The following is a 13,127-nucleotide window of genomic DNA, read 5'->3' on the forward strand; positions in this document are numbered from 1 at the left end:
TATGCTCACTAACTTGGATGTAAATTAAAAAAAAATTCATTCAAAAAATTTTCTTATCTTTTCTGACTTCTAGGCTCTGTATGTGGAGTTTTTCATGTTAATACCATAGCTGCCCCAAGGAGAGGGCTATTGACTTTATACACAAACCAATTTATTCTCCCTGACTTGTTCATTTTAGCTCTCCTGTTAATAGTTTCATTTGAAGGCTCTCTCTTCATTATCAAATCCACAAGGCTGTGCCCTTCAATTCTCTTCGAAAAGCCACCTGCCACGTCTTCCTAGAAGTAGCTCTGTGGTCAAAGACTTTTAGCAGCATTCTGGACTGAAGAGTGACAGACCCTAGCCCGGGGTGAGCTCTTAGTAAGTGTGGCTGCCTCCTGGTTTACTAGGGTGTGATTTCAAGTCCTGTGCTAAGAAGAAAATACCAAAAATCATTTTGAAAACGATTCTCTTCTGGAAATATGGTATTTGGGAAAATAGGAAATGATGTAAACAGTGTAAAACAAATGACATTTTTGATGCATTCAGTTATTTAATGGTGTTAAGGAGCTATTGGGGAGATTTAAGTATGAAATGGTATTGTGGTTTTCTTTTTTAAGTCTTTAACAGATACATATGGAGAAATGATGTGATATGTTAGTCCTAGCTGCAAACCAGTGGAAGAGTTGAGAAGTGGGGAAGGATAGAAATGGAGACAGATTGGCCTGGAGTTGGCCAGTTGGCTGGATGATAAGTTCATTAGGTTTATTATAATATTAGGTCTATTTTCTATATAGAAATATTTCTATATTTTATTCTTAATGAATAAAACATTTTTAAAATGTAATGACAATGGCTGGATAATGTCTTCCTGGATTTAAATGAAGCACACTGTATATTTCATCATGAAGAATGATATTGGTTATTGACTTAAAGGCACTTGATGTTGAGAAGAAAACTCTTCTTTTGCTAACTGTTAAAACCAGAAGTGGATGCTAAAAAACATTAAATGCCTTATCCATGTCTTGAGATAGTTGTGTGTTTCTTTATTAGACCTCTTATTTCTTTTATTTTCCACAAAGTTAATGAAGACTTATTTTTATAAGCATCTACTTATTCTAGAAGTTTATGTTTGGCCAAATTCCTAGTTTGTTTTTTTTTTATAGTTTATTGTCAAGTTGGTTTCCATATAACACCCAGTGCTCATCCCCACAAGTGCCCTTCTCCGTGCCCATTGAGTCTTCCCCTCTCTCCCACCCCCGTCAGCCCTCAGTTCTCAATATTCAAGAGTCTCTCATGGTTTCCTTCCCTCCCTCTCCCCAACTATTTTTTTCCCCCTTCACCTTCCCTATGGTCCTCTATTAAGTTTCTCCTATTCCATTTATGAGTGAAAACATAAGGTATTTGTTCTTCTCTGCCTGACTTATTTCACTTAGCATAACACCCTTGAGTTTCATCTGTGTTGCCACGAATGGCCAGATTTCATTCTTTCTAATTGCCATGTAATATTCCATTGTATAAATAAACCACATCTTCTTGATCCATTCATCAGGTGATGGACATTTAGGCTCTTTCCATGATTTGGCTGTTGTTGACAGTGCTGCTATGAACATTGGGGTACAGGTGCCCCTATGCATCAGCACTCCTGTATCCCTTGGGTAAATCCCTAGCAGTGCTATTGTTGGGTCATATAGGAGTTCTATTGATAATTTTTTGAGGAGCCTCTACACTGTTTTCCAGAGTGGCTGCACCAGGTTACATTCCCACCAACAGCGTAGGAGGGTGCCCGTTTCTCCACATCCTTGCCAATATCTGTTGTCTCCTGAGTTGTTAATTTTAGCCATTCTGACAGGTGTGAGAGGGCACCTCAATGAGGTTTTGATTCCTATTTCCCTGATGCTCAGTGACGCTGAGCATCATTTCATGTATCTGTTGACCATCTGGGTGTCCTCTTTGGAGAAGTGTCTTCATGTCTTTTGCCCATTTCTTCACTGGATTATTTGTTTTTCAGGTGTGGAGTTTGGGGAGTTCCTTATAGATTTTGGATACTAGCCCTTTATCCGATATGTCATTTGCAACTATCTTTTCCCATTCTGTCACTTGCCTGTTAGTTTTATTGATTGTTTCCTTTTTCGTGCAGAAACTTTTTATCTTGATGAGGTCCCAGTAGTTCATTTTTGCTCTTGATTCCCTTACCTTTGGGGATGTGTGAGTAAGAAATTGCTGCTGCTGAAGACCTCTTATTTCTAATAATAGTAAAAAGCCTTTTGTGTTTTGCAGAGAACTCTCTACAGGTAGTTAGCCTTTAACTTATGAAATATTTACTGAGCAGCTAGTAAGTGCCAGCTTGCTGCCAGCACAGGGGTGAGTGTGGGGGTGGCCAAGAACAAGGCAGGCATGCCCTTGCGGTTCTGAAGCTCAGTTTCAGTAGGAGGATAGAGCATAATCAAGCAAATACATGAACAAGTTCAGGTGGTGGTAAGGCTGTCTCCGGGTTTCTGCCAGAGAATCTGGTGCTGGAGCCCAAGGGCTGGTGAGGGGGACACGGGGTGAGGTATTGCTACCTTCTTCCCAGTGTGGCTGGAAATACGGGTTTCTCAATTTGTCTTCTCAGTGAGGCAAAAAGTTTTCCTCAATTTGGCTCCATTATCTTCGCATTTCATGGTCATTCTTTCCAGATTCTAGTATGGGTTGGGTGTGAAAGTTAGTTTTTGGGGTTTCTTTGAGTTCTTTCCCTTTCCTGTGTCTTTCTAGGCATCTAATTGTTAAGCTCAGAAGCTGGCCTTCGGGTACTGTGAGGCCGACACCACCTGCCCTGGAACCAGATAGGTATACATGTGAATCATAGTCTAAGCCGTGCTAACTATCCTGATAATAATTTTGTGGCTTAAATATTTAAAAACAAAGCCAACTGGGAAATTAAAAATGAGCAGCAGCCGCCACCAGAGTGATGACCGAGCACCTTCATGCTCCTGTAAGTTTCACAACTGGCTGGTGTGGCATGTCTGACAGTGGGAGAACTGTAGGAAAAATGAAGGAAATAACCTTGTTCAAAAGCACACTGGAACCAGTTGGAGGAGCTGAGATTTGAACTCAGGTGGCTTCTCGCTAGATGGTGCATTTTTAACCAGTCTACTGTAGGCTTTTTTTTTTTTTAATACAGTCTGTAAGGGTGATGATTTCTTGTAAGATGCTTTTCTGTGTGTATTTCAGGTTTTGCTGATCTTTGCAAAGGAAGATAGTCAGAGTGATGGATTCTGGTGGGCCTGTGACCGAGCTGGTTATAGATGCAATATTGCCCGGACTCCAGAGTCAGCCCTTGAATGCTTTCTAGATAAACATCATGAAATTATCGTAATAGATCACAGACAAACTCGAAACTTTGATGCAGAAGCGGTGTGCAGGTACCTTCCCTAATGTAACATGCTCCCTAAACATTCACCCCGTAGATAAAAATGAAATTCATTTATAAATGTCTTTAGTTTCATCCCAAGGATTTCTAAAATGTGTGGTGATGTTTCTAAGCAGTATATACAGAGTTCTGTGATGAAAGCTATAGGTCCTCCTATGAATTTATCTCACCTCTTCTGTTTCTCCACGTTTGAGTTCCAGTGAATTCAGAGGTGTGATCTGGGTGCCTCTGAAAATGTCAAGGTAGTTTCTTCCCCCTGAGTATTGCTCATGTTTCACGCATTCACACACTAAAGACATTAAAATTCACACAGTTCTTGTTATACAGATACTGTTTGGATTTAAACGAGATATTTTAATCTTAATTATTCTGTCCCAAAATGAACATCAGAAATGTGTGAAGTACACATTTTTCCCTGCCCGACACAGATGGGGTAGATCGTCCAGCAGTCGCGGAGCAAAGGCAGCCGCTTTAGAGCCACAGAAAATCTCCCAGGGATCCAGACTCCTCGCTTGTTTATAGAAACGCGTGTGCTCCGGGGAGAGAAATGCATGCCTGCTCATAAATAAATGCAGTCATAAGAGTTAGCTGTGGATGAACCGACTCATTTAGCAGGACTGGAATGCTTTGAAGCTAGACGGCAAGAGGTCGCTAATTGAATGCTAGACCAGCACAGACTCCAATTACATATGGAGCTGAAATTTTCTTGAATATTAGTAAGTGAAATGAAACACAGGAAAGTGGGTTCTTAGATCCTTTGGTTCTCTGACAAGAAATGATGGGATCAAGAAACATTTCTCATCATAGGCCTGGCCTTGTTATTTTTTGACCATTTTCATTTTCTTAAAGAAGAATTTTTCTTTTTTGTTTACAGAACCTATTTTAAAATGTCTTACTGGTCTCAGATAATCTTAGTGTTCTGCATAGAAATATTTTCCTATTTAAATACTATATATGTGAATAAATACACCATTAAATTTTTGGATGATACTCTCAGTGTCAGGATTTTTTTTTCTTTAGATGATCAACAGGATAGAATTGGGTCCTTTATAACTAGATCTACTTTTTCTTGGCTGTGACTTAATTTTCTTACATGATTTTATAGTAAAAATGCCATAATCCTTTGTGCAAACGCAGAATGATTTAAGACAACCTTCAGGCGTAAAAAGAAAAAATTATTTAATTCAGGTAAAGACCAAATTTAGCAGATAAGCTTTACCATATTCCTTGAATATAAAGTAATGTTTTGATGTCTAATAAATAGACTTCTATCTTAGCCACACAGAAGAACAGTGGGCGATCTGTGCAGGAGAAGCCAGGTTGTGTATCTCTGGGTGTGATTACTGACTGTTAGTGGTTAGGTCAAGTGCAGCCAGATTCCTGAATGCTTGGCTAACAGCACACGTCCCCTAAGATGAGTAAGGGACACACTCCTGGCACATGCACAGTCTTCACTGTCATCTGCGGTCCAGGGTCCCTGGATTTTTGAGCTAGACTGTACCTTAGCTTAACATGCTTTGTTGGGACCCATGGCCCATCTGTTCCAGTCCCCCTTAGTCCTCTCAATCAGGAAGAGGTCCAGGTGTCTCAGACCATACCAGTTTCTTCAGAGGACTGAGAACAAAGAGATACCAATAGGAAGCACCCCAAAAAACTGCAAGCCAGTTTCAAAAGGAGCTAAGTGAGCATGGGCTTCAGCCCGGTTATGTTCATGACTGTATTTGGGCCTCTTGAGGCCTGCCCCTTAGAACATAGCCTAGCGGTATAGCCTTGACACCTCACTGCAGTGAAGAGGCTCAACAAAAGTAAGAAGTGCTTAGTTTCCTTGAGAGTGAGGCGCACCTCTGATTGGCTGTGCATTTTTTCATTCGGTGCTAACTGGTATTGTTGCTGAGAATTCAGTAGGCTTGTGGGTAGACAAAAACTGTAGCTTCACCTTAGCAAGGCTTGCGTTGTGGGATGGCTGACTAGGAAGTAGTCTGTGCTCGGATTGGAAGGTATTAACGTACTCCTTCTGTTCCGCAGGGAGGTCAGCCATTGAGCTTAAGTTTGTTCAAATACCAGTTATCTACAGGGAAACCTTTACTTCCCAGGAAAACCGCTGGCCATTTTCTTGAGCCTTCCACCCACATGGAGTGAGGTCTCCAGGAATAGGAAATGGGAAAGTACATTTTTTGAGAAAGGTCAAGACATTTTAGAGTTGAAGGAAATGAAGCAATACAAGCTGGCTTTTTCTGGGGGAAGCGGTAGTACAAACATGTTGAAATGGAGAAGAGCTGAAATGCCAATAGCTAGAAAGATAAACAAATACATGCTGTTTTACAAATTACTCAGGAGCAGCCTTGAGCCTTCTGTTCTTGGAGATGATGGTTCTTTTCCCAGGGATCTCAAAATAAACAGAGTCCAGCCCAGGGAGATGGGTCAGAACAAGCCTGCTGCTTATTTGTACTAAAATTCAAGTATGGGACACTTTATTAAAAGTTTGTCCAGTTCACCACCCCTGACCAGTATAATCCAGAATCTCAGCTACAGAAACATACACAGCACATTTTCTAAGATGCACAGACCTCAAAATTCTATATCCTTATCTATTTTAATCCTATTAAATTCCTAGGGAATAAACTACATACAGGTGGTCACAGTACATAAGGTATCATCACAGGGATGTGTGCAGCATTTCTCAGCCCCCGGTGACGGCCCAGTTGTTTCAAGCATTTAAGCACAAACAACAACAGTACAACCAATAAAATTAAGTGTGTCTTTGTACCCTCTTAATAATCTTTAACCTGAATTTGTATGTCCAGCTCCAGTGAGTGTGTTAATTTTTATTATAAGGTCATCTTTCTGAGCTCTCTCCTATTTTAAATGAAAAAAAGATCCAATGCAATTAGCTCCCCAAGTACAAACTGATAACTCGAGACCCATAGGACTGCCAGTTTTTTCCTTGCAGAGTGGAATTTCAGTCAGAAAACATGGAATTACAGTGGAATTTGCCAGTTTTTGAAGTGGAAAATTGGCAGGTCTGACCTATTGGATAATTGCCATGGTGTTAAAAACAAAATCCTTTTTTTCCTCCCAGTAAAACAAAAAGTTTGTCCTAATCTACCAGGGCATCTTTCTTTGTTGTCTTGCTTGTGTTTTCAGACTTTCTCTTGATAAAGTTTTGTGCCATTTTCAATGTGAAGTTCCACATTCGTTCATTGTAACAAAGCCTAGATCACTTGGTTTGACTTGGAGCCCTCTCATTGCAGGTCGATCCGAGCCACAAATCCCTCGGAGCACACGGTGATCCTGGCGGTGGTTTCCCAAGTGTAAGCTCACCTCCATCCCCAGCTGGAAGTGGTCCCGTTCATTCTGAAACATTTGTCTGATGGAATCCAGTCTTTGAGCCAGCGCAGCACGTGGCATGCTCTCGGTCCTGGAACACCAACCTTAGATGTCGCTTTGCGGGGGTGTTCTTTGTTTTGCAAGTTTCTGGAAATACTTAGCTTTTTCTCCATTATATTTAATTGCTATTAACACATACCCATACACCTCAGGAAAAAACAAGCACTCCTTACATGCTAGAAATGAGAAAATCTGAGGAAAAGGTCTGGGGAGAACATTCTCCCGCTTATCTTTTCTTTGAAGATTAGAGGTGGGAGAATGCTTGTTTTTCACTTCTTTCGCTAAAGATGCAGCAAATTACAGCAGGAGAACAAGGAAGCATTCTAAATACACCGGAAGGAAAGGACTATATAGTTAGGGTTGGGACTGTTCAGTGTCTAGAAGCCGCACAGCAGGACACATACCAACATTGGAAGGCAGAAAAGGGGGATTGGGCTGTAGGTCCGAGACGGGGGCCTGAGAAGCTTCTCTGCAGGGTTTGTTGTCTGAAATGGCCACCACTTAGGATGAAAGGCCTCGAAGGAAAAAAGTTGTTTATACAAGCTAGAAGCGTTGCAATTCTTGTGGTATCCAAATTGTTGTATTCGCTTAATGGCCATCATTAGCTTCTGAGAGAATAAGACCTAACACCTACTGTACTTGGCCCCGCTGCGGCAGCTGTCACGGAGTCTGCAGCAAAGCTGGTGACAAGCTGGCAGTGGAGACAGGAGGGTTCAGGTCTCCCCCAGGCAAGCCTGGCCTGGGGAGGTTTGAAATACTGCATTCCAAAGCCATGTTGGTTATGGGAGTTTTACCCCAACCAAAGACTCTTCCTTCCCTGTTATTCCCTGAGTTTGTTGTTTGGAGCTGTGTCACTTCACTTGGATTCGCACTGTGGGCTGTGGGCCAAGGTAAGGACAGAAATTGTCCTCACTGGTTCCTTATCACTTCATTATCCTGGTGGGATATAGGGTCTCAGGGAGAATGAGTGAGGGGAATCAAGATGTATATTCAGCCTTCTGTACCCCCTCGCTTGCATTTTGTCTTCTGGGCCTTGTGAGGTCTTAATAGGGTGTTAGAGTCTCCGACATGGATACCAGGAGATGGCAGACCACGTGCCTACTACCCAAGGCTGACTCATTCCGTAAAGAGGAACACTAATTTTTTTTTCTCGTCACATTTTAAAAATACTTACTGATCCTTGACAAATAATGATTTGCTGTGACTTGTTATTTTTCACCCTTCCCCCCCCCCCGTTTTTTAAGTAAAATATTGTGCACAGCTAGAGAACAATAATAAAATGAATGCTGAGTTTGTGCAACCCAGTTTAGGAAATAGAATGTTATTACTACCTCCAGACTCTTCTTGTGAGCCTCCACCCCCACCTCCTCCACCCCGCACCCCCTGATTCCAATCTGTCACTCAGAGGAGGCAGAATCTGGAGTTCCAGGGTAGGAAAGAGAAGACTGTGTTTCCCTATAAGGAACGCATGAGCAGTAGGTAGCACCAGGGTTTCCCTTCCTGTTCTCCACCTGCCCCGCCACCCATTGTCTTTTATTCCATTTTCCTCTCCTGTTGCCCAACGTAGCATGTCTTCATCATGCTCAGACATTGTGCTCAAATTGAAATTCTGAGACTGAATTCTAGGTTCAGTGTAGGAAACCTTCCCATGAAATGAGGGACAATAATCAGGTGCTTTCCTCTTCTTCCCTTCTACCTGGACGTTCTTGATGACCCTTCTTTCCCATGGGGCTACGGGGTGCTGCAGTCTGTAATGCCACTTGTCCTCACAGTGAAAGCTGGACTCAGCCAAGTGCTGGAGTAGGAGTTGTATCTGCAGAAAGATACTCTCTGAGATGAGCACTGAGCCCACCGTGTCCCATCCATGTGTCGCAGCTTTTAAGGGCAGCCCAGCTTTGGAGACGGCCACTCGTGTGCTTGTGGGCACGCTTTCGGGCACACTGCTGAAGTTTACTCATGGTGTTCTTTTTGTCTGGAAGGCAGATGTGGGAGTGGGTCCTCGAAGGCAGGTGCATCCCATGGGCACGTGCTGGTCAGGAAGCCACTCTTAGCACAAACTCCATGCTTGCCTCATTGCTCTCTCTCCGTGTTTCAGTGTGAGGAACCCTGGTTTGTATCTGCTGAGTGACTACATTTTCTGCTTTGCTGCAGATCGGGCGACCATGAAGAGGCCTCGGTCCTCCCGCTGCTGCATGCAGGCTTCAACAGGGTACGTATGTGGGAGTGACCCAGCACCTCTGTCCGGTATGCACGTGTCACCCTTAGTTCTCACCTAACAGCGCAGCCACACAGCCAGAGATAACCTTTAAGGGAACTGAGCTCCAGGACCTTGAGGGAAAGGAGGTAGCTGTTCTCACAAGCTGGTAACGAGCAGTTGCTACTCAAGCTTTTTCTGTCATAACATCATGTGTCTTTGTCATAGAAATGTAATGACCTGAATAGTCATCTTATTATTAACAGGTCAAAATTTTGTAGTCCCAAAGTAACCTCACTTAATGTTTACTGTTGTTGTTGTTTTACTTTTTAGAGAGAGAAAAAGAGAGACAAAATGCAAGTGAGAAGAGGGGTAGAGAGAGAGGGAGGCACAGCATCCAAAGCAGGCTCCAGCCTCTGGGCTAGCTGTCAGCACAGAGCCTGACGCGGGGCTTGAACCCATGAACCATGAGATCATGACCTGAGCCGAAGTCAAATGCTTAACCAACTGAGCCTCCCAGGTGCCCCCCAAAGTAACCTCACTTAAATGAGTCTAGTCAGTGAGATTCAGTCTATGTATGTGAATATCATACAGTATGTGGCTACGTCCTAGGGCACCTAGGTTCCGTGTTCATCAGGGCCCAGCCAGAGCTTATGCCCTACAGATAAACCCATGATGGCTTTCGCATCTGTCAGCTTGTGGATTAAACCGTAAATGTCAGCAACGAAAAGTTACTTGAGTGACAACCACATGAATAGCACTAATGATCAGTGTGAAGCTTAAGATGGATTACTCCGCAGGTGATGACACCAAGATAGGGGCGCAGGTTGTTCCTGACTTAACTCCTCACAAGAACCATAGCTGTTCAAGAGCAGGAGACCGCTGAGAGACTCCTAGGGCGTGGAGGTGAGGCTGAAGCACTCATGCTTCACAGATGCAGTGGGATCCCCCCTGTGTGTTAGCAGACTGGGTAGGAGAAGCAGTTACCCAGTGACCACATTGCCCCTCCCCCAGGAGTGCAGCATCACACCACACGGAGAAGTCCGTCCTCGTCCTGAAGTGGAAAGGGAACCCAGCGGTGACTACCTGCTCCCCGGCCCCAGCGTTATGGGTTGCTCTGTGGGAGTCCATTCTCCGATGTTGCAGCATGGGAATTGCAGGGAAGTCTGTGTGGCTCCACCACTGGGAATGTGACTGCTGAGTAGGGGAGTGGGGGAGGTTGCTGGTGGGCCTGGCAACAACCAACGTCTGGATCTTGGCAGACCGAGCTCATACCTGCAGTGCCCAAGTAGTGACCCCAACCAGTGGTTTTGCTCATCTGCAGAACCCAGTCCCAGGGGCACTTTGACCAGGGAACTCGGCAGACCTCAGATCTACCTGATTTGCATCCTCACAGGAGGAGTTTTGCTGGCCTTAGAGCTGGTTTGCCTGGCCTTGTGGGGCGTGTCTTAAGGCCCTGTCTGACCAGAAAGGCTGGCAGCAACTTCTGGAAGCAATACAACCAGGGGTCTTGAGAGAAGGGCATGATTGTCCCTGGAGTAAAAGCCGTACCAGGCATGTGTTATTTCTGAGCTATATGCTATTCACAGGCAGAGGGGTTCATTCTTAGCCAAGGCTGGGGGTAGCTCCCAGCCTCTCCCACCCTACAGAGCCTGTTGGGAAATTGAGAGTAGCCTGGAGTGACCCTTCACGCTACTTGCCCGGGCAGGGAAGCCACACTGGCTGTGGAGAGGGTCTTCCAGCCCCTTCTGCCCAGAAGAGCTGAGGGTAACTCCTGGATGCTGTGTGGCCCAGCAGCACTTGAGCTGACAGGCAGGACAGGAAGAACTGTTAGTTTGCATAACACAACCATGGCATTATTTGTTGGGGAACTTGGCAAACAGGTCTGTTAGAGTGAAGTTGAAGAGTTTTACTAGCTTTAGGGCAGCTTCTCCCGCTGGGCCCAGGCAGGAAATGTAATTCATAGCCCCACTCATTGCTGAGCACAGTGTTCTCTTGTCCAGCCAGGAACTGAACCACAGCACGTGGGACGCTGCATAGCCCACTCAGCAGCCCTGCGTGCAGTGGTACTTGAACAGACGGTAGAGCCCATCTTCAGAGCACCTCTGACCAGGAAATTCAGTGCACATTCTTGCTTAATTTGGGTCCCTAAAATACAAGCAGTGCAGGTTATGGGTCCCATCCTGCTGCCCTGCCAGGGCTGGGAAGGTAGTTCCTAGACTCATCTACTACTGGCTATAGTCCTCAGTTCTAACCATCTAGTGAGCCTGACCAGAACCTTCAGGCAGATGTAGAACCCATCCTGTAGCTTCGCTTGGGAAGGGAACCAAGTTGTCAGTCCTATCCAGTAGCCACTAGCACACTGCTTTATCCCTGTCCTGCAAGTTTGAACATGTGCCTTGCCCTGACATAGATCATAATAGCAGGCCCTACGGGCCGAAGGTCATGACCAGAAATTACACCCAGAATCCCAGACTGAGCTGAAGGATGAAGTCTCTGTCAAAGCAAACCTATAAAGTCTGTAAGATGAGCCCAGGTCCTTAGGTGCACAGATACCAACAGAAGGAGTCAAGGATCATGAAAAATCAGGTATCTATGACAACACCAAAAGAAGCTAATAGAGCTTCAGTAACTGACCCTGAAGAAATGGAGATCTGTGAACAACAGTTCACACAGTATCATCAGAAAATTCAGAGTAATCATCTCAAAGAAGTTGAGTGAACTACAAGAAAGCACAGACTAATAATGAAATTAGGAAAGCAATGCAAGAACAAAATGAGAAGTTTGACAAGGAAATAGCAGCCATCAAAAAAAAACCCCAGAAAAATCATAGAAATGAAAAATACAATTACTGACTGAATTGAAGAACTCAGTAGAGAGTTTCAGAAGTAGACTTGACCATGTTGAGGAAAGAATCTGTGATCTGGAAGATACTCTGGAAATTACTCCGAGGAATAAAAACAAAGAAGCAGAATGAAAAAGAGTAAAGAAAGCCTCTGGTAATTATGGGACACAATGGGAAAACAAAGTCCATTACCTATAATACTCTCATTATAGGTATTTGCAGAAGAAAATGGACAGGAAGTATATTTAAAGCAATAATGGCTGAAAACTTCTGGGGCTGGGGAGAGAAATGGACATCCAAATCCATGAGGTCTAGAGGACCCCAAATAGGTTGAACCCAAATATGGTGCTCTGCTACACTGGGTTAAAAAAATAATCCTTGTCTTAGAGCATAGAGAAGCAGGAATGTCTGTGTGACGTGGCGGTTTTGTGCTTTGGTCTGCTTCAGTGTGCAGTAGCAGTACTTTCTGAAATATTCACGCCAGCGTAGGGGTTCATCTGGGTAATAGAAATGAATGTTTCTAATTAGCAGTGTCATTCACTCTCCTGACAGCTTTGTCCATCACTCTTCTCTCAAAGGCTGGCATTTGGTTCTGAATGCCATTCTTAGGAGTCACATCTTTTTCTTTTTTTTTTTTAATAGTTTATTGTCAAATTGGTTTCCATACAACACCCGGTACTCTTCCCCACAAGCGCCCTCCTCCATCACCACCACCTCTTTTCTCCCCTCCCCCTTTCCCTTCAACCCTCAGTTCGTTTTCAGCATTCATAGTCTCTCAAGTTTTGCGTCCCTCTCTCTCCCCAACTGTCTTTCCCTCTTCCCCTCCCCCTGGTCCTCCATTAGGTTTCTCCTGTTCTCCTGTTAGACCTATGGGTGCAAACATATGGTTTCTGTCCTTCTCTGCCTGACTTATTCACTTAGCATGACACCGTCGAGGTCCGTCCACTTTCCTACAAATGGCCACATTTCATTCTTTCTCATTGCCATGTAGTACTCCATTGTGTATATATACCACACCTTCTTGATCCAGGAGTCACATCTTTTTTTTTTTTTTAATTATTTTTATTTATTTATTTAATAATAGTTTATTTTCTTTTTTTTCAGTTTTTTTATAATATTTTATTGTCAAATTGTTTTCCATACAACACCCAGTGCTCTTCCCCTTAAGTGCCCTCCACCATCACCACCACCTCTTTTCCCCCCTCCCCCTTCCCCCTCAACCCTCAGTTCATTCTCAGCATTCAATAGTCTCTCAAGTTTTGCATCCCTCTCTCTCCCCAACTCTCTCTCCCTCCTCCGCTCCCCCTGGT

The 13,127-nt window shown here is 43.9% G+C and overlaps 1 protein-coding gene across 1 annotated transcript in view; it reads left to right on the plus strand.

The window, feature by feature from the left end:
- The window catches only part of PDE8B (phosphodiesterase 8B), a gene marked incomplete at its 5' end in the record, with an annotated part of 232,393 nt that overhangs the window by 108,296 nt on the left and 110,970 nt on the right, over positions 1–13,127 (plus strand). Inside the window, 3 exons of the mRNA XM_029941217.1 lie at positions 3,193–3,383; positions 6,643–6,702; positions 8,930–8,987. Of these exons, the coding sequence (XP_029797077.1) occupies positions 3,193–3,383; positions 6,643–6,702; positions 8,930–8,987 (309 nt within the window). The remainder of the gene's footprint in view (positions 1–3,192; positions 3,384–6,642; positions 6,703–8,929; positions 8,988–13,127) is intronic.

Source organism: Suricata suricatta, chromosome 6 (genome assembly GCF_006229205.1).
Source record: "Suricata suricatta isolate VVHF042 chromosome 6, meerkat_22Aug2017_6uvM2_HiC, whole genome shotgun sequence".
Classification (NCBI taxonomy): Eukaryota; Metazoa; Chordata; class Mammalia; order Carnivora; family Herpestidae; genus Suricata; species Suricata suricatta.